We start from the raw sequence: 23,354 nt of genomic DNA, 5'->3' as shown, positions 1-23,354 counted from the left end.
AGTACAGTTCTAATTGGAAGTATTTGCTAATAGTATTATTACACCTACCACATATTGGGATATGACCTTGAAGATGGGAATACCACTTTAAAAATATCACTGCAGCTCAAATCTAGATCTGCATGTAGATATATTGTGACAAGCCTAAATATGTGTATCAAGCCTCTCTTGATGTCAGATATCAGGAAAAAAAAAAAAGGATCAGGCATATTGATTTTCAATATGCCTGCTTCATTAATCGCAAATGCTGTGCAGCTATTTATTGAATATAGACATTATAAGCAGCAATTGCTTCTAATCAATGTTAAAACGCAGAGGTGGTGGTTTCTTGTTTTTACTTACACAATGTTTAATTCTTATTTCAATATATAACACTAATCCTTATAAACCGGCCGAGCCACATGTATATGGGTGGGGGCTTTCACAAAATCCATAGGGCTTCACCACTTAGTATGGGCCCACTGCACCAACTCTACTCTGCGGAGCTTACACTCAAAAGGCTAGACTGGATCTTTTCTAAGCAGAAAAGGAGTTTTTGCTGCTTAAGAAACCTCATCTGCCCCACACTGGTGTCTCACACAATCACACACATTTCAAGGTGTTTTTTCATTCAACAACAGACATACATCACATACAGTGTAAATCCTCTGACTCCCTTCACAATATACATGACAAAACACCACTGCCTGCACCTACCACTAGGGGGAGCCCAGTGCATTTGACTTTATACCGCTACCATTCAACTCAATGGAAGCTGTGAAAATCTTTATGCATGGTGCTCCCTCTAGTGGTGACTGCAGGAAAGTACTTTGACTCCACAGTGGTTTAGAGCTGGAACCAATTTCTCACCAAAGACAACGCACAGCAAGTGGTTAATCTCTATGGGAAGTGTCACCGTGTGTGGGGCTATTCCAAAGCATTCCCACAGAAATTGGGGAACAGCACAATCAGGCATAATGGATTTCTATATGTCGGAGGTTCACACCAGGAATGGGTTTGCAGAGGTGTTTGGCAGCTGCTTCTTTTACGCTTCACATTAATAAAATCCATGCACACTTGTCCACCTTAAGCGAGGCATGTGTATGGGAGAAACGTAGAGAAACGTTGTAGGCTCACAGCTGATGAAGTTGTACGAGCACGTCAAATAGTGATTCCCAAGACTGTAAAGTTACCCTAATCCATAGGATAGGCGACAACTTACTGATTGCTGAGCGTCCAAGTGTTGGGGCTTTCTGAAATCCCGAGTGGGGCTCCAAAACCCAAGATCGCGGTTTGCAGTCCTGTCTTGAACGGAGAAGAAATGTGCATGCTCAACCTCCAATCCATTCACTGTCTATAGGGTGCTTTATACGCTGTGACATCGCTAACGATATATCGTCGGGGTCACGTCGTTAGTGACGCACATCCGGCGCCATTAGCGACATCGCAGCGTGTGACACCTAGGAGCGACGATCAACGAGCGCAAAAACGTGAAAAATCGTTGCTCATTGACACGTTGTTCCTTTTCCAAATATCGTTGCTGCTGCAGGTATGATGTTGTTCGGCGTTCCTGCAGCAGCACACATCGCTATGTGTGACACCGCAGGAACAACGAACATCTCCTTACCTGTGTCCACCGGCAATAAGGAGGTGGGCGGCATGTTCCGGTCGCTCATCTCCGCCCCTCCTCTGCTATTGGACGGCTGCCGTGTGACGTCGCTGTGACGCTGCACGAACCGCCCCCTTAGGAAGGAGGCGGATCACCGGCCAGAGCGACGTCGCAGGAAAGGTAAGTCCGTGTGACGGGTGTTATTGAGGTTGTGCGCCACGGGCAGCGATTTGCCCGTGTCGTACAACCGTTGGGGGCTGGTAAGCTCGCTGGCGATATTGGTACCGATATCGCAGCATGTAAAGTACCCTTATGGGACTGCTGGAGAAAACTGAGTAAAGCACTCCGCTATTTCCATAGACAATGAATAGTGATGAGGTTGAGCATGTGCATCACTACTCCATAAAGACGAGCCTGCAAACCCCCTATTCTTGGGTTTTGGAGCCCCATTCAAAGGATCGCTGAAGGTCCCAGTGGTCGGACATCCCCGTGATTAGTAAATTGTCCGCTATCCTATAAACAAGGGATAAACTTCTCATTTTAGGAATAATCCCTTAAGGTTGGTTTTGATTCATCTGCAAGAAAAAACATAATTCCACAATGTACAGTAAGTAATGGGTCTAGCTTACCTAGATGGACTTTTCCCCGTGGATTCCCTAGAGATACAAATGATCAGTCACTGGGACAGGCCACATAACACATCTACTAATGAGCGATGCCCTAATGACACGGCGCACCACATTGGTATTCTATATGAGACGGGCACTTGGAGGCCCATTACTTGGCTCTACTCACCTAGATACACCTGGCTCTTCTTTTGCAGGGCAGTGACAGGACAGTCTTTGTGCGCCAGTAACAACTGCTTTAATTGGGCTACTTCATTTCTCAGAAGAGTAACCTCATTCTGCAGGTGGAAATTCAGACAGAGGTATTGTGAGCCGAGTCCTCGGGGTACAGCTCCTGGATCACGTCGTATAACCCCGGTAATGAGCCCGTAACTTACACTAAGCTGCACGTTCTGAGTGGTCAGTTCTTCTGCCTTCTTCTCCAGGGAGCACACCCAAACCTTGCGCTTCTGGCGACAACGCGAGGCGGCGGCTCTGTTTCTTTCGAGGAAGCGCTGGCGACGTTCGTCCGGATCCTCATCTGTTGCTCGCCGTCTCCTGCCTCCAGTGCTCGGAGTGGGCTGAGCCGGAGACACCTGCAGATGACCAGTGTAAATCAGACAACTATTAACCCCTTCACTCCAGGGCGATTTTCCATTTTTAATTTTAGTTTTTCCCTCCCCTGCTTCCGAGAGCCATAACTTATTTTTCACATGATTTTATTTTTCAGATTTTTCATCCTTGCCATACGAGGGGGCTTGTTTTTTTGCGGAACTTTTGAATGAAATCATTATTTTACCATATAGTGTAGTAGAAAACAGGGTAAAAATTCCAAGTTTGGTGAAATTGCAAAAAAATAGTGCAATTGCAGCATTGTTTTGGGGGTCTTCTAGTCACCGTGTGCACTATATGGGTAAACTGATGTGTCGGTGTGATGCATCAGGTCGGTACGAGTTCATCGATAACAAACATGCATCGTTTTACTTTTATCTAAGGGGTTAAAAAAAATTCAGAGGTTTGTCCCAAAAAAAAAAAAAAAAAAAGACTAGTGGTTTTGTCGCCATTTTCTGAGACCTGTAGCGTTCTCATTTCTCGGGATCTGAGGCTCCGTGATCACTTAGTTTTGGTCTTGATCTGGCATTTTTCATTATACTACTTTTGTGCAGATGTGACATTTTGATCGCCTGTTATTGCATTTTAAAACATTTTTATGGTGACCAAAAAACGTAATTTTGGAGTTTGGTATTTTTTTTCCTCAGCATGTCCGATCAGATTAATTGATTCTATATTTTGATAGCTCGGGCATTTCTGAACAAGGCGATACCAAATATGTGTATATTTATTTTTTTTTAACAGTTTTATTTTAAATGAGGAGAATGGAGGGGACGATTTGAACTTTTTTTTTTTTTACTTATTTTTTACATTTTTATTTACGGTATTTATTTTATCACTGCGGTGTCTGATCGCCTGTGCATTTCTGCTAATTAGAGCAGCATCACTCCGATCAGCAGAAATGCAGCGTTCCTGTCGGCTGTCACAGGAAGTTCGCCATGGCAGCGTCAGGGGTCATCAGCTGTGATCGTGTCACGGGGCCACCGATTGCGGCGGGGAACAGCTCAAACCCCGCCACTGTCATTTAAATCGTTCAGTCAGTATTTGACAGTGCAATCTAAAGGGTTAACAGGTGTGAGTGGATCTCCGATCCACCTGTGCCTGTTAGCCACACATCTTTCGCGGTAACCAGGGGGAAGTAACCAAGGACGTACAGTTACGCCCTTGGTCGTAAAGGGGTTAACCGTAATTTTAATTTCACAAATCAATAGTACACATGAAAATAAGCAACTCTAATATATCTTATGAGACAAATCTGCTTATCTGCTTCTTTCTCTGTCAGAATTGATCAGTCATTATCAAAATTCTGAATTCGGAGGTAAAATCTGAATTCAGTGAAGACTTTCCCATTACTGAGATAGGAGATGACAGTTGGTGCTGATGAGATTCTATGACAGGAGGAGGAGCTAGACACCGCTCCGCCCCCTTCTATCTACATATATCCTTCTCAATATCTACAATTAGGAACCTCCATACAAATGAATGGAGAAAGTCTCGCTTGCATGGTTAGCTTTCCATTGTTAGATTACAGGTCCTGGTTTTCGAGATGGATAGCAGCAGAGGTATGACCTGCTCCTCCCAGACATGGAGGGCTTGTCCTGTGTCTGTGCCAAGAATATAGGGGATGGAAATACCCCTTTGTTTGACAAATAGCCTGCTGTATTGGCGTCCAACAACTGGGATCAATACTGAAAGTGGGACAGTTTTAGCCCAATCGTAATAATGGCAAATAAATAATATATCCCCACTGACAAAAATAGTGTTGCTAAGCTTTAATTCCATTGTTGCCATAACTACCACTCATTATGATTAGAGGAGATGAGAATTGTAAAAATCCAGGTATTTGCATAAGTTGCCTTATATTTTCCCTACTCACTCACTTGGGGCTGTGCAGGTGAAGGGGCGTCTGGGTGTTGAACCAAAATCTGACTCTGCTCCGGCCGTGATGCCACCATCGCCATCCCTCCATTCAGCGAGGATGGAACTTGTTGAGTGAGGGAGGCTTTAAGTCTCTGGGGAAGTAAAGGGAAAAAAATGAATACAATTTACAACTCTGGTTATTTTTTCACTATTTTGTGACATTATTTTGAGGGCGAGGCCCAAGTGCACCCCATCGTAAGTGCAGTGGAGGCGGCCGTGCAGGCACAAGCACTGCGCGCGCGCCATACATTTGTATGGAAACTCCCCCACCCCAGTATAAAGACTTGTGCGTTGAGTTGGTAAACCTACAATTTATTGTACCATATAATGTTTTGAAAGTATCACCTCGCCCCAAGTGGAACGAAATGAAAAAAATAAATAATTGGTATTTTCTTATTGCGACCATTTGACTTAAGGAGAATCTATCAGGAGGTTTTTGCTATGTAATCTGAAAGCCTGATCCCAGTGGTGATCTGTCACTTAACCAACTGTGTGCTGCTGTCTGAATACAGTGTTTTATCAGCAGGAGATTATCCCTATAGGACAAGCTGTCTTGTCAACTGCTCTGTGAGGGACCTGTAGAAGCACAAGGACGTGCGAAACGGCCGTCGTCCATTAGGGGACCTGCACCCGGCTCTCTCCCCGCAACTTTTAACTGCACATGATGTTGAAATAAAGCACTTTGGAAAATTGGATGGTGTCTGCCGTAGATTTCTGCTTCCTGGACATCTGTGAGCCCCCACCCCCACCACTGATTAGCAGCTTGCTGACAATGTACAGTGTAGACAGGAAGCTGCCAATCAGTGGTGTGGGCGGGGTTATACAGGGCTCAGCATTCAGAGCACTGCTACATCTTTATCAGAGAAGAAGGGAATTTTTTTTACTTACCGTAAATTCCTTTTCTTCTAGCTCCAATTGGGAGACCCAGACAATTGGGTGTATAGCTATGCCTCCAGAGGCCACACAAAGTATTACACTAAAAGTGTAAAGCCCCTCCCCTTCTGCCTATACACCCCCCGTGCTGCCACGGGCTCCTCAGTTTTGGTGCAAAAGCAAGAAGGAGGAAAAAATTATAAACTGGTTTAAAGTAAATTCAATCCGAAGGAATATCGGAGAACTGAAACCATTCAACGTGAACAACATGTGTACACAAAAACAGGGGCGGGTGCTGGGTCTCCCAATTGGAGCTAGAAGAAAAGGAATTTACGGTAAGTAAACAAAATTCCCTTCTTCTTTGGCGCTCCATTGGGAGACCCAGACAATTGGGACGTCCAAAAGCAGTCACTGGGTGGGTAAATAATACCTCATAATAGAGCCGTAACGGCTCCGTCCTACAGGTGGGCAACCGCCGCCTGAAGGACTTGCCTACCTAGGCTGGCATCTCTCGAAGCATAGGTATGCACCTGATAGTGTTTCGTGAAAGTGTGCAGGCTCGACCAGGTAGCTGCCTGACACACCTGCTGAGCCGTAGCCTGGTGTCGCAAGGCCCAGGACGCTCCCACGGCCCTGGTAGAATGGGCCTTCAGCCCTGAGGGAACCGGAAGCCCCGAGGAACGATAAGCTTCGAGAATTGGTTCCTTGATCCACCGAGCCAGGGTTGATTTGGAAGCTTGTGTCCCTTTACGCTGGCCAGCGACAAGGACAAAGAGTGCATCCGAGCGGCGCAGGGGCGCCGTACGAGAAATGTAGAGTCTGAGTGCTCTCACCAGATCTAACAAGTGCAAATCCTTTTCACACTGGTGAACTGGATGAGGGCAAAAAGAAGGTAAGGAGATATCCTGATTGAGATGAAAGGGGGATACCACCTTAGGGAGGAATTCCGGAACCGGACGCAGAACCACCTTGTCCTGGTGAAACACCAGGAAAGGAGCTTTGCATGACAACGCTGCTAGCTCAGACACTCTCCGAAGTGAAGTGACTGCTACTAGAAAAACCACTTTCTGCGAAAGGCGTGCGAGCGAAATATCCCTCATTGGCTCGAACGGTGGTTTCTGAAGAACCATCAGCACCCTGTTCAGATCCCAGGGTTCTAACGGACGCTTGTAAGGAGGGACGATGTGACAAACCCCTTGCAGGAACGTGCGTACCTGTGGGAGTCTGGCCAGGCGCTTCTGAAAAAACACAGAGCGCAGAGACTTGTCCCTTAAGGGAGCCTAGCGACAAACCCTTTTCCAATCCGGATTGAAGAAAGGACAGAAAAGTGGGCAAGGCAAATGGCCAGGGAGAGAAACCCTGAGCAGAGCACCACGACAGGAATATTTTCCACGTCCTGTGGTAGATCTTGGCGGACGTTGGTTTCCTAGCCTGTCTCATGGTGGCAATGACCTCTTGAGATAATCCTGAAGACGCTAAGATCCAGGACTCAATGGCCACACAGTCAGGTTGAGGGCCGCAGAATTCAGATGGAAAAACGGCCCTTGAGACAGCAAGTCTGGTCGGTCTGGCAGTGCCCACGGTTGGCCGACCGTGAGATGCCACAGATCCGGGTACCACGACCTCCTCGGCCAGTCTGGAGCGACGAGGATGGCGCGGCGGCAGTCGGCCCTGATCTTGCGTAACACTCTGGGCAACAGTGCCAGAGGAGGAAACACATAAGGAAGCTGAAACTGCGACCAATCCTGAACTAAGGCGTCTGCCGCCAGAGCTCTGTGATCTTGAGATCGAGCCATGAATGTTGGGACCTTGTTGTTGTGCCGTGACGCCATTAGGTCGACGTCCGGCATCCCCCAGCGGCAACAGATCTCCTGAAACACGTCCGGGTGAAGGGACCATTCCCCTGCGTCCATGCCCTGGCGACTGAGAAAGTCTGCTTCCCAGTTTTCTACGCCCGGGATGTGAACTGCGGAGATGGTGGAGGCCGTGGCTTCCACCCACATCAAAATCCGCCGGACTTCTTGGAAGGCTTGCCGACTGCGTGTTCCACCTTGGTGGTTGATGTAAGCCACCGCTGTGGAGTTGTCCGACTGAATTCGGATCTGCTTGCCTTCCAGCCACTGCTGGAACGCTTTTAGGGCAAGATACACTGCCCTGATCTCCAGAACATTGATCTGAAGTGAGGACTCTTGCTGAGTCCACGTACCCTGAGCCCTGTGGTGGAGAAAGACTGCTCCCCACCCTGACAGACCCGCATCCGTCGTGACCACCGCCCAGGATGGGGGTAGGAAGGATTTCCCCTTCGATAATGAGGTGGGAAGAAGCCACCACCGAAGGGAAGCTTTGGTTGCCTGAGAGAGGGAGACGTTCCTGTCTAGGGACGTCGGCATCCTGTCCCATTTGCGTAGGATGTCCCATTGAAGAGGACGCAGGTGAAACTGCGCGAAAGGAACTGCCTCCATTGCTGCCACCATCTTCCCCAGGAAGTGCATGAGGCGCCTCAAGGGGTGTGACCGACCTTGAAGGAGAGATTGCACCCCTGTCTGTAGTGAACGCTGTTTGTCCAGCGGAAGCTTCACTATCGCTGGAAGAGTATGAAACTCCATGCCAAGATATGTCAGCGATTGGACCGGTGTCAGATTTGACTTTGGAAAATTGATGATCCACCCGAAACTCTGGAGAGTCTCCAGAGTAACGTTGAGGCTGTGTTGGCATGCCTCTTGAGAGGGTGCCTTGACCAGCAGATCGTCTAAGTAAGGTATCACCGAGTGACCCTGAGAGTGGAGGACCGCAACTACTGTAGCCATGACCTTGGTGAAAACCCTTGGGGCTGTCGCCAGGCCGAACGGCAGTGCCGCGAACTGAAGGTGTTCGTCTCCTATGGCGAAGCGCAGGAAGCGCTGATGCTCTGGAGCAATCGGTACGTGGAGATAAGCATCTTTGATATCGATCGATGCTAGGAAATCTCCTTGGGACATTGAGGCGATGACGGAGCGGAGGGATTCCATCCGGAACCGCCTGGTCATTACGTGTTTGTTGAGCAGTTTTAGATCCAAAACAGGATGGAAAGACCCGTCCTTCTTTGGAACCACAAACAGGTTGGAGTAGAAACCGTGACCCTGTTGCTGAAGAGGAACCGGGACCACCACTCCTTCTGCCTTCAGAATGCCCACCGCCTGCAGAAGAGCCTCGGCTCGCTCGGGAGGCGGAGATGTTCTGAAGAATCGAGTCGGAGGACGAGAGCTGAACTCTATCCTGTAACCGTGAGACAAAATGTCTCTCACCCAACGGTCTTTTACTTGTGGCAGCCAGGTGTCGCAAAAGCGGGAGAGCCTGCCACCGACCGAGGATGCGGTGTGAGGAGGCCGTAAGTCATGAGGAAGCCGCCTTAGTAGCGGCACCTCCGGCGGTCTTTTTAGGGCGTGATTTGGACCGCCATGCGTCGGAGTTCCTCTGATCCTTCTGAGGCCTTTTGGACGAGGAGAATTGGGACCTGCCCGCCCCCCGAAAGGACCGAAACCTCGACTGTCCCCTCCTCTGTTGGGGTGTTTTTGGTTTGGCCTGGGGTAAGGATGTTTCCTTTCCCTTGGATTGTTTGATGATTTCATCCAATCTCTCACCAAACAAGCGGTCGCCAGAAAATGGCAAACCAGTTAAGCACTTTTTGGAAGCCGAATCTGCCTTCCATTCCCGTAGCCACAAGGCCCTGCGTATTGCCACCGAATTGTCGGCTGCAACCGCCGTACGGCTCGCAGAGTCCAGGACAGCATTAATAGCGTAGGACGCAAATGCCGACGTCTGAGAGGTTATGGACGCCACCTGCGGCGCAGACGTACGTGTGAGTGCGTCAATTTGCGCCTGACCAGCTGATATAGCTTGGAGTGCCCATACGGCTGCGAATGCTGGAGCAAAAGACGCGCCGATAGCTTCATAGATGGATTTCAACCAGAGCTCCATCTGTCTGTCAGTGGCATCCTTGAGTAAAGCTCCATCTTCCACTGCAACTATGGATCTAGCCGCCAGTCTGGAGATTGGAGGATCCACCTTGGGACACTGAGTCCAGCCCTTGACCACGTCAGGGGGGAAGGGGTAACGTGTATCCTTAAGGCGCTTGGAAAAACGCTTATCTGGACAAGCTCGGTGTTTCTGGACTGCCTCTCTGAAGTCAGGGTGGTCCAGAAACATACTCGTTGTACGCTTAGGAAACCTGAAACGGAATTTCTCCTGCTGAGAAGCTGACTCCTCCACTGGAGGAGCTGAGGGAGAAATATCCAACATTTGATTGATGGACGCAATAAGATCATTCACTATGGCGTCCCCATCAGGAGTATCAAGGTTGAGAGCGGCTTCAGGATCAGAATCCTGATCAGCTAGCTCCGCTTCATCATACAGAGAGTCCTCTCGCTGAGACCCTGAACAATGTGATGATGTCGAGGGGATTTCATAGCGAGCTCGCTTAGTCGGTCTGGGACTGCGTTCCATGTCAGAGACCTCACCCTGGGATCTATGAGACACCCCGGGAGAACATTGTTGTTCCAACTGAGGGGGACCAGGGGGCAATGATTCCACAGTGCCCATGGCTTGAGATGCCGGCCTGGACTGCAAGGCTTCTAATATCTTAGCCATAGTCTCAGAAAGTCTTTCAGTAAAAACTGCAAACTCCGTCCCTGTCACCTGGACAGTGTTAACAGGTGGTTCTCCCTGGGCCACCCTTAGCAGAGGCTCCGGCTGAGAAAGTGCCACAGGGGCCGAGCATTGCACACAATGAGGGTCAGTGGAACCTGCCGGCAGTATAGCCGTACATGCTGCACAGGCAGCATAGTAAGTCTGTGCTTTGGCACCCTTGCTATTTGTGGACGACATGCTGTTGTCTCCTCTGAGCAATACAGGAGGGTATATAGCCAAAAACAACCGTGCACCATACAGTGTAAAGTATAGCCTATAATCATATAATCTATAAGTACACTTCTGCACCAGTGGGGCCAGCACCTAGGTGCTGCTTACCGCCCGCGCAATGCGGTTGTGTGGTCACCAGAATTCCTGCCTGGGTCTCCCTGAGCTTGTCTCCCTTCTCCAGCGTTAGCAGAGCTGACAGGAATGGCTGCCGGCGTCCTGAGGAGAGGAGGGGGCCGTGGGTGTGCCCTAGAAAGTGCGGGAATCTGGTGCCCCACTGTGCACAGTGAGGGGGGTGGAGTATGCAAAGCATGCTCCAGCCTCAGTTGCTGACGTCCTTTACAGCGTCCCGCCCTTCCCCTGACTGGCAGGCCTGGGGGCGGGAAAAGAATGAGACTAGGCCGCAAAAGCCGGGGACTAAAGTTATAAGCGCGGCCGCCGTATAAGCGCGGTCGGCGCGGAAGTCCCCGGCGCACTAACAGTCCCAGCCGCGCCGCAGTGATAACAATGGCAGCGGCGGTCAGCGCGGCAGTCCCCATACACTCACACACTCAGCGACGCTGCAGTGTGTAAAGGCACAAACGCAGTCAGCGCCGCGGTCCCCGGTGCAGTAGCACACCCAGCAATGCTGGAGTGTTGCTGTGCGCGGTCCCCACGGGGACACAGAGTACCTCAAAGTAGCAGGGCCATGTCCCTGAACGATACTCGGCTCCTATCCAGCAGAGTCCTCAGGAGCTGTGGATGGAGCACGGTCTCATGTGCCTGGAGACCGATAGGATCCCACTTCACCCAGAGCCCTAAGGGGGATGGGGAAGGAAAACAGCATGTGGGCTCCAGCCTCCGTACCCGCAATGGATACCTCAACCTTAACAACACCGCCGACAAGAGTGGGGTGAGAAGGGAGCATGCTGGGGGCCCTGTTATGGGCCCTCTTTTCTTCCATCCGACATAGTCAGCAGCTGCTGCTGACTAAGCTGTGGAGCTATGCGTGGATGTCTGCCTCCTTCGCACAAAGCATAAAAACTGAGGAGCCCGTGGCAGCACGGGGGGTGTATAGGCTGAAGGGGAGGGGCTTTACACTTTTAGTGTAATACTTTGTGTGGCCTCCGGAGGCATAGCTATACACCCAATTGTCTGGGTCTCCCAATGGAGCGCCAAAGAAAACAGGGATTGTATCAAAATGACAGCATGCAGACCAGCAAGTAACACATTGGTGGAATCAAGAGTCTCACCTCATACTGCTCTCAGATTACATATCAAAAACCTGCTGACAGATCCCAATTAAACATTCAAGTTTTTATGAATTAAAAAATTAAATACCGTATTTTCCGGCGTCTAAGACAACCCACAACTTTTCCAGTTAAAATCTAGAGCTTGGGATATAACGTATATACTCGAGTAAAAGCTGAGGCAGGCCCCCTATTTTACCACAAAAAACTGGGAAACCTTATTGACTAGAGTATAAGCCTAGGGTGGGAAATGCAGCAGCTACTGGAAAACTTAAAAAATAAAAATAGATCCCAATAAAATGTAATGTGCCCATCCTTGTCCCCCCCTTGTAGTAATGTGCCCATCCTTGTAGCCCTTCCTGGGGCCCTCTAGTAATGTGCCCATTGTTTAGTAATATTCCCTAAAGTAATATGCCCATTTTTAAGTAATGTGCCCAGCCCATTGTTTAGGATTGTGCCCATTGTTTATTAACCCCTTCACCCCCGGCCATTAAAACACCCTAATGACCGGGCCATTTTTTGCAATTCTGACCAGTGTCACTTTGACAGGTTATAACTCTGGAACGCTTCAACGGATCCTGGCGATTCTGAGACTGTTTTTTCGTGACATATTGTACTTCATGTCAGTGGTAAATTTAGGCCGATACTTTTTGCGTTTATTTGTGAAAATTTAGGAAATTGTGCGAAAATTTTGAAAATTTCGCAATTTTCAAACCTTGAAAATTTATGCCCATAAATCTGAGAGATATGTCACACAAAATAGTTACTAAATAACATTTCCCACTTGTCTACTTTACATCAGCGCAATTTTCGAAAGAAATTTTTTTTTCGTTAGGAAGTTAGAAGGGGTCAAAGTTCATCAGCAATTTCTAATTTTTCCAACAAAATTTACAAAATTATTTTTTTTAGGGACCACATCACATTTGAAGTGACTTTGAGAGGCCGAGGTGACAGAAAATACCCAAAAGTGACCCCATTCTAAAAACTGCACCCCTCACACTGCTCAAAACCACATCCAAGAAGTTTATTAACCCTTTAGGTGCTTCACAGGAACCAAAGCAATGTGGAAGGAAAAAATGAAAATTTTACTTAACACAAAAATGTTACTTTAGCCATAAAATTTTCATTTTTACAAGGGAGAAAAGAGAAAGTGCACCGTACAATTTATTGTGCATTTTCTCCTGAGTACGCTGATACCCCATATGGGGTAAAAATCAATTGTTTGGGCGCACAGCAGAGGTCGAAAGGCAAGGAGTGCCATTTGAATTTTTGAACGCAAAATTAGCCGCACTCATTAGCGGACGCCATGTCGGGTTTGAAGACCCCCTGAGGTGCCTAAACAATGGAGCTCCCCCACAAGTGACCCCACTTTGGAAACTAGAGCCCTCAAATAATTTTTCTAGATGTTTGGTGAGCACTTTATAAACTTCTGTGAAGCCCCGAGGTGTTCAAAGTTGAGCTGTGAAAAGAATTTTTTTTTTTTTACCACAAAACTGTTACTTCAACTAAGTAGCTTTTTTTTCCACAAGGGTATCGGGAAAAAATACACCATGAAATTTATAGTGCATTTTTTTCCTGAGTACGACGATACCTCATATGTGGTGGAAAGTAATTGTTTGGGCGCATGGCGGGGCTCAGAAGAGAAGGAGCGCCATTTGACAGCAAAATTTGTTTGAATCATTAGCGGATACCATGTCACGTTTGGAGACCCCCTGAGGTGCCTAAACAGTGGAGCTCCCCCACAAGTGACCCCATTTTGGAAATTAGACCCCTCAAGGAGTTTATCTAGATGTTTAGTGAGCCCCAAGGGGCTCCACAGAAGTTGATAATGTTGAGCCATGAATACAATTTTCTTTTGTTTTACCATAGAACTGTTACTTGAACCAGGTAGCTTTTTTTTCACAAGGGTATCAGGAAAAAATGCACCATAAAACGTAGTGCGCAATTTCTCCTGAGTACGCAGATACCTCACATGTGGTGGAAAGTAATTGTTGGGCGCATGGCGTGGCTCAGAAGAGAAGGGCACCATTTGACAGCAAAATTGGTTGGAATCATTAGCGAACGCCATGTCACGTTTTTAGACCCCCCCCCATGGTGCCTAAACAGTGGAGCTACCCCAAAAATTACCCCATTTTGGAACTAGACCCCTCAAGGAATTTATCTAGATGTTTAGTGAGCCCCTTGTAACCCCCCGGGGCTCCACTGAAAGTTGATAACGTTGAACCGTGAAAATTATTTTTTTTTTTTAATTTGTTTTTTTATTTTTTTTTTTTAATTTTTGCAGCAACAAGGTAGCTTTTTTTTTTTCTTTTTACAACGGTATCAGGAAAAAATGCACCATAAACCGTATTGTGCAATTTTTCCCGAGTACGCAGATACCTCATATGTGGTGGAAATCAATTGTTTGGGCGCATGGCGGGGCTCAGAAGACAAGGAATGCCATTTGACTTTTCAAAGGCACAGACGCAGTGCACTGATCGGCCGCTGCAGGAGGCACGGTCGGATGAGATACAAAAAGCGCTGGGGATACGGAAAAAAAACAAAAGTGACGCCAAAAATTGAGCAGGGATGCCGATCCGTTATGTGCATCCCTGATCAGCGCTCGGTGGGACGCACGGACGCATGAGGTGTAAAAATGGACAGGGGATAGAGGAAAAAAAAAGAAAAAAAAAAAAAGTTATACTCACAGTACCCAGAGGTTTAGCAGGAGGAACAGCTTTACAGGAGCAGCAGGCAGGAAGTTGGACAGCTCAACAGAAGACCCAGGAAGAAGGACCCAGCGATGGAGGCAGATGTGATCGGCCGGTGAAGACAGGTAAGAGGACTTCGGGGGGACAGCAGAGGGGGAGAGCAGAGGAGGAGGGAGATACCAGAGGAGCTGCAGAATAGAGATCACGGGGGAGGCCGGCAGATTGGGATGGCGGGGGGCAGATCGGGATGTCGGGGGGGCAGATCGCAGGGGGGCACGGGCAGGGGCCATTACTGGAGCGCGCAGGAGCAATCACAGGAGCACGCAGGGGCTGCAAGGTGAGCACAATACTCACCGCTCCTGCTCCTGCTCCTTGACAGCAGCAGCAGCGGTGGCGTGGTACCACTAGTACCAGCCAGTGCTGCACGCTGCAGACATGTTGGGGGAGGGTCCGCAGACCAGCACAGGCCTGGGGAGGGCGGCCACCAGCAAATCAAACCGCCCCACTGTACACTGATTAGAGCGATTGCGTGTCATAGCACGATCGCTCCAATCAGTGCTGCAGGGGCTGGGGGCGGCATGTTTGAGATCCACCTATGATCTGCTGTACCTGCTACGGCGTCTCATAGCCGGATCTCACAGTATCGCACCATTTCCGGCATTATTTTTACCGAAATCCGTGCGAAAGATGTGGTTGGCGGTTCAAATCTGAACAGCCAATCACATCGATCGTCGATGGGGGGTGGCGATGCCACCCCCCCTGGGGTGAAGCAAAGGTCCTCTGCTGTAAGAAACAGCAGGGGACATCATTTGAAAGCCGTTGCTATGGCCACGGCAATCAAATTAACTTTAGGCAGTAAAATTACGTCCCTGGTCGTTGTCACGTTAAAATAGGACGTAATTTTACTGCCCACAGTCGTGAAGGGGTTAATGCCCTCCTATTGGTCCCCATCTTGTCCCCTACCATGCCATTGTTTACACACAATAAAAAATTCTCACCTGTCCTCCGCTCCTGCAGTGTCCTCAGCTGCTTCTTGCAGACCGCAAGCACTTAGACCTCTCGCTGATCTCATCCGGTGCACGGAGCTGCCACTGTAGGCTGCCAGCATGGCTTTACTACAGTTGAATGCTTTACGATGGCGTTGCCGCAAAGCATTCAATTGCTGTAAAGCGCTGACAGCAGCGGTGGCTGTTCTGTGCACCAAACGTGATCATCAAGGGGTTCTTCTTGTGAACCGCAGGCACATAGACTCCTCCATGATCGCGTCCTATACACAGGGCCGTCGCCGCTGCTGTCAGCGCTTTACTGCAGTTGAACGCTTTGAGCCTCCGCTGTGATGGCAGACAGCAGCCCTGTGCACGATATGTGATCACAGAGGGGTCTTTGTGCCTGAGAGGCAGAGAAGGAGGTAAAAATGATACAAGGGACCACCAGAGGGATGCGCTACCCCTCTGATAGTGTTGGAGACAGGGAGGGATAATTATATGACCTATAAGACGACACCCGGTGTATAAGACAACCCCAAACATTTGAGAAGATTTTCAGGGTTAAAAAGTGGTCTTATACGCCAGCAAATACGGTAATTACATGAAACCAAAATTGTTCCACAATGAATTAACAGGAAAAAAAATATTCCCACAAATTACACTGACTACTATCCAGAAACTCACCAATTTGGCTTCAGCATGAGCTGAAAGCCCAGAAGGCGATATATGTCCTCCACCGCCAATAATTGGGGGTCCAGGTATCCCTGGAATATTGGGCACCATATTCATAGGTCTTGCCAGCTAAGCAAAGAGCACAAAATGGTCAGTGGTGCCCAGGCTTTTTCCACGTAACATTAACCAAAGGCCAGAGCGATGTCCTTACCGATATAACCGACGGCATCTGTACATGAGGGCCTGGGAGGAAAGGAACAGGACCATTGCCCAGATGCATCATAAGGGAAAGAGAGCTGCCCGGGGAGCTGAAACGTAGAGAAGAAAATATTTAGAAGGGGGGAAAAAATATATATATAATTGAGGGTACATAGGTGAATAGCAAAAAAACCCCAAAGCTTAAAAATTGTGCAAATAGTGTTCAACTGCAACGATCACACAGCTATTCACAGTGTAGACAGCGACAACTAAACAGAGATTTCAAGCATTGGTTAACGAAGACAATAAATGCAACACTCAGTCATAAAGTCTTACAGGGGTATTCCTATCCCTTACCGTAGAGTTTCCCAACTCCAGTCCTCGAGAGACACCAGCAGTGCATGTTCTCCGGATTTCCTTCGCATTGCACAGATGTTTGATTCATCACCTGTATAATACTAAGGGAATCCTGAGAACACGCACTGCTGGTGGCTCCTGGGGAGCACTGTCTTACAGTGATGTCCTATGGTTAGGATATGCCATCAGCTCATAATTGGTTGGAGCCTAAGGCTGCTTTCACACTTCAGTTTTTTGCCATCGGGCACAATCCGGCAAAAACATGAAAAAACGGATCCGGCGTCTGTTGCCGCCGGATCAGTTTTTTCCCCCCATAGACTTCTATTAGCGCCGGATTGTCCCGGATGGCCTTGCGTTCCATCTGGCTTTCGTCGGATCCGGCAAAATTTGCTTGTCTGGTGGCCGGATGGAACGCTGAAGGGAACATTTTTCGTCTCCGGCGAAAAACCGTATCGCGCCGGCGGCGCCGTACGGTGTGTTTTATAATGGAAGCCTATGGACGCCGGATCTGGCGTAATGCGGCAAAAAAAAAAAAAGGATACAGCCACCGGATACGGTTTTTTGAACTGAGCATGCTCAGTATCACAACGGACCCGTCAAAAAACTGAAGGAATTGAGGGAAAAAAACTGATGCAACTGATCCATTTTTTCGCCGAATCATGCCTGATGCCAAAAAACTGATGTGTGAAAGCAGCCTAAGCTTTGGGACCCCTCAAATATGGAGAATAAATGGGATGCAGGGCTCCTTTTGCACTGCGATGCTCCAGCCACCGGTTGTGCAGGTATTTGCAGTTCAGCCTTCTACAAGTCAATGATCCCGACTGCAGCTGTGACCCAGTCATTCCAAGGACTGGTGGTCAGGCCAGAAATGATCATAGATGGCATATCCTAACAATGGAAGATGGGAATACCCCTATAAAAACACTAAGGCATAACACTGATTTCTAAAGGGTGATGGAGCAGGATATATTTAAAGAAAACAGGTAGAGTAATAATGATCTGAGGTTAGCTAGTGCAGAACGCAGCGCGTCGTTACAGAAAACAAACAATACATGACAATTGTGGACAGAGGGAGAGGAGAAAGTTATGGGAACACAAAGAACAGACATTTACACACAGTGCAACTACGGCATCCTTACCCTAGCTGTCTGTTGGACGGAGGGGCCTGAGTGATGACAGATGTGGGTGAAGGCAGTGTGGGGTGCAAAGGATCGTATCCCAAGTGGAGGGGTAGTGAGCCAGGCCGTACTATTGTTGGAGTGGGTGTAGAGATGACCTGCGGCTTCGGTGGAACCTTAACCAGAGTGACAGAGTAATGATCAGCACGCAAAGCACTGAACGAGCAAAGTCAACCTGCGTGAGACGGATACAAAGTACCTGCAACATGTTCTCATTACGTCTGAACATACATATTCCATTACATATGCACAACCCTGACTGGTCCGGATAACTGCGCTCTCATACACATTGGATAAATCGTGGACGTCCCTATATCCCCCATTCACCAGCTGAAGGACAAAAACTTGTTCGCTTGGCCTTGGTCTGGCAAAGAAATGTCTAACTACAACTTAAGTGTAAAGCAAAGTGCAGGACAATGTGGGCAGAGAGAGGGTCACTGTGACAAAAATACCATACAAGTGCAACACACATTAGAATATCATCAAAAAGTTAATTTATTTCAGTAACTCAGTACAAAAAGGGAAATTCATATATTATATAGAGTCATTACACACAGAGTGATCTATTCCTATATATTATATAGAGTCATTACACACAGAGGGATCTATTCCTATATATTATATAGAGTCATTACACACAGAGGGATCTATTACTATATATTACATAGAGTCATTACACACAGAGGGATCTATTTCAAGTGTATATTTCTGTTAATGTTGATGATTATGGCTTACAGCCAATGAAAACCCAAAAGTCATTATCTCAGAAAATTAGAATATTACTGTATATAAGACAACTGAAAAAAAGATTTTACACTCAGAAATGTTTGCTACTGAAAAGTCTGTAGAGTAAATGCACAAAGTACTTGGTCGGGGCTCCTTTTGCATGAAATACTGCATCAATGCGACATGGCATGGAGGTGATCAGCCTGTGGCACTGCTGAGGTGTTATGGAAACCTAGGTTTCTTTGATAGCAGCCTTCAGCTTGTCTGCATTGTTGGGTCTGGTGTCTCATCTTCCTCTTGACAATACCCCATAGATTCTCTATTTAGGGGTTTAGGTCAGGAGAGTTTGCTGGTCAAGCACAGTGACACTGTGGTTATTAAACCAGGTATTGGTATTTTGGCAGTGTGGACAGGTGCCAAGTCCTGCTGGAAAATGAAATTTCCATCTCCAAAAATTATGTCGACAGAGGGAAGCATGAAGTGCACCAAAAATTTCTTGGTGAACAGCTGTGCTGACTTTGACTTTCTATGAGGAACGGTTACAGGATTTAGGATTGTTTAGCTTACAAAAGAGAAGACTGAGAGGAGACCTAATAACTGTCTACAAATATCTTAAAGGCTGTCACACTGTAGAGGGATCAGTTGTATTCTAATTTTCAAAAGGAAAGACTAGAAGCAATGGGATGAAACTGATGGGGAGGAGACACAGATTAGATATTAGAAAAAAAACTTTTTGACAGTGAGGGTGATCAACGAGTGGAACAGGCTGCCACAAGAGGTGGTGAGTTCTCCTTCAATGGAAGTCTTTAAAAAGAGGTTGGGCGGACATCTGTAGTGAATCCTGCTTTGAGCAGGGGGTTGGACTAGATGACCCAGGAGGTCCAATCCAACGCTACCATTCTATGGTCTTGATAAAACACGGTGGACCTACACCAGCAGATGACATGGCTCCCCAAACCATCACTGATTGTGGAAACTTCACACTAGACCTCAGCAGCTTGGATTGTGTCCTCTCCACTTTTCCTCCAGACTCTGGGACCGCGATTTGCAAATGAAATGCAAAATTTACTTTCATCTGAAAACACCACCTTGGACCACTGAGCACAGTCCAGTTCTATATCTCCTTGGCCCAGGTAAGACTCTTCTGGCGTTATTTATTGGTCATGAGTGGCTTGACACAAGGAATGTGACACTTGTAGCCCATGTCCTGGATACGTCTGTGTGTGGTGGCTCTTGAAGTACTGACTCCAGCAGCAGTCCACTCCTTGTGAATCTCCCCAAAATTTTTGAATGGCCTTTTCTTAACAATCCTATCAAGGCAGAAGATATCTCGGTTGCTTGTGCACATTTTTCTACCACACTTTTTCCTTCCATTCAACTTTCCATTATTATGCTTGGATACAGCACTATGTGAACAGCCAGCTTCTTTAGCAATGACCTTTTGTGGCTTACCCTCCTTGTGGAGTGTGTCAATGACTGCCTTCTGGACATCTGTCAAGTCAGCAGTCTTCCCCACATGATTGTGTAGCCTACTGACCCAGACTAAGGGACCATTTTAAATGCTTAGGAAGCCTTTGCAGGTGTTTTGTGGGAAGTATTTTAATTTTCTGAGATAATGACTTTTTGGGTTTTCATTGGCTGTAATCCATAATCATCAACATTAACAGAAATGAACACTTGAAATAGATCTTTCTGTGTGTAATGACTATACAGTGGAACCTTGCTTAACGAGAACAATCCGTTCAGGGACTGTGCTTGTTAACCAAGTTACTCGTTCAGCAGAGTAAGATTTCCCATAGGAAATCATTGCAATGCTGATAATTCGTTCCACATCTAGTTAAATGTCCCATCCTGGTCCCCTAGTCTGTCATTCCACACATGCGCAAACACGCACGCAAACACGCACGCAAAAACGCACGCAAACACGCACGCAAACATGCACGCAAACGCACATATATGGTCTCCTGGGACTTGCTGTTCTCCGGTGTGGGCCGTGTATCAGGTAACTATAACGACGAGGGAGGAACTTCCTGGCAGAGCGCTGACGTCAAAAGCAGAACCGCTTGCCTCTGATTGGCCAGCGCGCTGCCTTTGAGAAGCGGTGACAGGAACCAGGAAGTTCCTGCTTCGTCGCTATGGACGCAGATGCCTGGAGTGGAGCGGAGCGGCGCACTACAGGACCCAGGAGACCGGCGATTAAACGGAAGGTACACATATTAAATGCTCACCTTACCTTCCGTTCCACCGCCGGCCTCATGGTACTTGTAGTTCGCCGCAAGCACGTCGCGATGTACCCGGGAACTACAAGATCCATGCCGGCGGTGGAATGGAAGGTAAGGTGAGCATAATACTGTATGTGTGTGCGTGCGTGTGTGTTTGTGCGTGCATGTGTGTGTTTGTGTGGACTGCAGGAGCGGGTCAGAGCGCGGTGGATGGACGAAACCGGAAGTGTCTGAGGTGGGGATTTTGCTCGCACAGCAAAGCTTTCTTGTAAAGCGGGTTACAAAATTTACAGAAAGCTTTGCTTGTTAAGCGAAATTCTCATTTAGTGGGTTACTCGTTAAGCCAGGTTCCACTGTATAATATATATGTTTCCCTTTTTGTACTCAATTACTGAAATAAATTAACTTTTTGATGATATTGTAATTTGCGATGCACTTGTATATAACACAGCATGCAGCATATGTTCTTTATGCAATGAGCTCCGGCAGAGGACAGATGTGATGCCAGGCCGACATCTCATCACCTCTACACCCAAGAGAGGCCACAAAACCAGAGTCAACGTAGCCAAGTTTAATTTGTTTCATTTACTTGACATGAAGGGCTCTCTAGCTGATAGTTCAGCAAAATGCACAAAAATGTTACCTGTGGCACAATACCCATTAGTGAGTGGGTGGGGGGGTGGGTCGGCTGGGCATAAATACAAAGAGGTTTTAACGAATTGGACGTTCTCTGAGGAACAGTACTTCTTTGGTTGGATCCAAACAATATTGCTGTACGAATAATTTTTGTGACATCTATTGCTGTATACCAGATTTACACTTTTTAATGGATCATCAATAAACATGGACCTTTTAATTTTCTGAGGTGTGTGCTGGGCTTTCTTTTCTTTTCCTCGGATTTCAAGGTTGCCTAGCCTCTCCGTGCGCAGTACCGTTACAGACACCGATGAGCTGATAATCTATTTGCTTTTTTCTATCCCCACATAGTCCTCCAAGCAACATAATGTCCCCACACAGCCCCCACGCAGTTTGATGTACCTACACAGCCCTCCACGCAATATAATTTCTCCACACAGCCCTCCTCACTGTTTAATGTCCCCACAAAGTCTGCCACACTGTATAATGTCCTCAAAAAAAACCCACGCAGTAGGATGTACCCACACAATCCCCCATGCAATATAATGACCCCACACAGCCCTTTACGCAACATAATGTCCCCATAGTATGATGTACCCACACAGCCCTCCACGCAATATAATGCCCTACACAGCCCTCCACGCAGCATAATATCCCCACTCAGATGCCCAGGTAGTATAATGTCCCCAGAGAGTATCATGTCCCCACACAGCCTGCAGGCAGTATGATGTTCTCACACAGAATGATGACCCCACACAGCCTCCCATGCATTATGATGTCCCCACACAGCTCCCTATGCAGTATGATGTCCCCACACCGTATGATGTCCCCACACCGTATGATGTCCCCACACAGCTCCCTATGCAGTATGATGTCCCCACACCGTATGATGTCCCCACACAGTATGATGTCCCCACACAGTATGATGTCCCCACACAGTATGATGTCCCCACACAGCCCCCCCATGCAGTCTTTGTACTTCAGCACAGATAGGTCCTATGTACATCTTTACAAGCTTCCACAGAGCAATAATCTATAGGCTTCAATTACATGTCTATTTCCAAGGTATAAAAAAAATGGTGTTTGGAAGAGCTTTCCGTGGACATCACTACCTTTTCTTCTGCTATTGAGCAAGGACTATCTGGAGGCGAGGAGTCCACATCTACTGGTTCTTCCTCTTTGATTTTAATATCGGGTGTTGAAGGTAAAGACATGTCCAGTGGTCCCGCACTCTGCAAAATACAAGAACAAGGAATCAACATCTGACGTGTCCTACCTATAAATTATAACTTTAACCAGTTCCTCCTATGGACACTTCTTTTTTTTCATATATAAAACTTTAATACTGAAAACCCACAAACTTAAATTATGTTGTAAATGTGCATTAAATATTTTTTGTGCAGAACAACCCATATTCAAAGTCCCTCCCATCATAGACATTTGTGGCATATCCTGAGGTGATAGGTACATGTCGAATCATGGACCCACACACAAGTCTTCAAAACAGGGTAGAGATGGTTGCGGATTATCTCTATGGGAGTGAAGAAAATACAGCACTGTACATTGCACGATTAAAGTGACCCTTTAGGCTTTGTGCGCACAAGAAATGTGAAGTTTCTCATGAAAATTTCTTGAGAAACTTCTGGGAGTGGAAGATTTCCGGACCTCCGGAAAAAATCCGCACCAAATCCGCGGTAAATCCGCATGCGGATTTGCCGCAGATTAGCCGCGATTTTCCTGCAGGTTGTTCCCTGCGGATTTTGCAGGCTGTACTGCAGAAATCTGCAGGTACCTGCGGAAAAGAATTGACATGCTCATTTTCTCAAGAAATTTTCTCAAGAAAATCTTCTCAAGGAAATTTCTTGAGAAAAATCCGCAGTGTGCGCACAGCTATTTTTTTTTCTCATAGGATTTGCTGGGAAATGTCTGCACAAAGATTGCAGACATTTCTCAAGAAATTTCCGCAGCA

The 23,354-nt window shown here is 47.3% G+C and overlaps 1 protein-coding gene across 3 annotated transcripts in view; it reads right to left on the bottom strand.

The window, feature by feature from the left end:
* LOC142292093 (cyclic AMP-dependent transcription factor ATF-7-like) overlaps positions 1-23,354 on the bottom strand; it is a 138,449-nt gene that overhangs the window by 10,383 nt on the left and 104,712 nt on the right. For 2 of the 3 annotated variants that reach the window (XM_075337194.1, XM_075337195.1), the window contains exons 5-12: positions 22,498-22,617; positions 17,763-17,917; positions 16,280-16,376; positions 16,081-16,197; positions 4,686-4,817; positions 2,592-2,789; positions 2,384-2,492; positions 2,218-2,244 (exon numbers count right to left, since the gene is read on the bottom strand). In XM_075337194.1, coding sequence (XP_075193309.1) covers positions 2,218-2,244; positions 2,384-2,492; positions 2,592-2,789; positions 4,686-4,817; positions 16,081-16,197; positions 16,280-16,376; positions 17,763-17,917; positions 22,498-22,617 — 955 coding nt within the window. The remainder of the gene's footprint in view (positions 1-2,217; positions 2,245-2,383; positions 2,493-2,591; positions 2,790-4,685; positions 4,818-16,080; positions 16,198-16,279; positions 16,377-17,762; positions 17,918-22,497; positions 22,618-23,354) is intronic. The other variant, XM_075337196.1, reaches the window with a different exon arrangement.

Source organism: Anomaloglossus baeobatrachus, chromosome 2, assembly GCF_048569485.1.
Source record: "Anomaloglossus baeobatrachus isolate aAnoBae1 chromosome 2, aAnoBae1.hap1, whole genome shotgun sequence".
NCBI lineage: Eukaryota > Metazoa > Chordata > Amphibia > Anura > Aromobatidae > Anomaloglossus > Anomaloglossus baeobatrachus.
The sequence above is the reverse complement of the archived record's forward strand: the minus strand, read 5'-3'. Positions and strand labels throughout refer to the sequence as shown.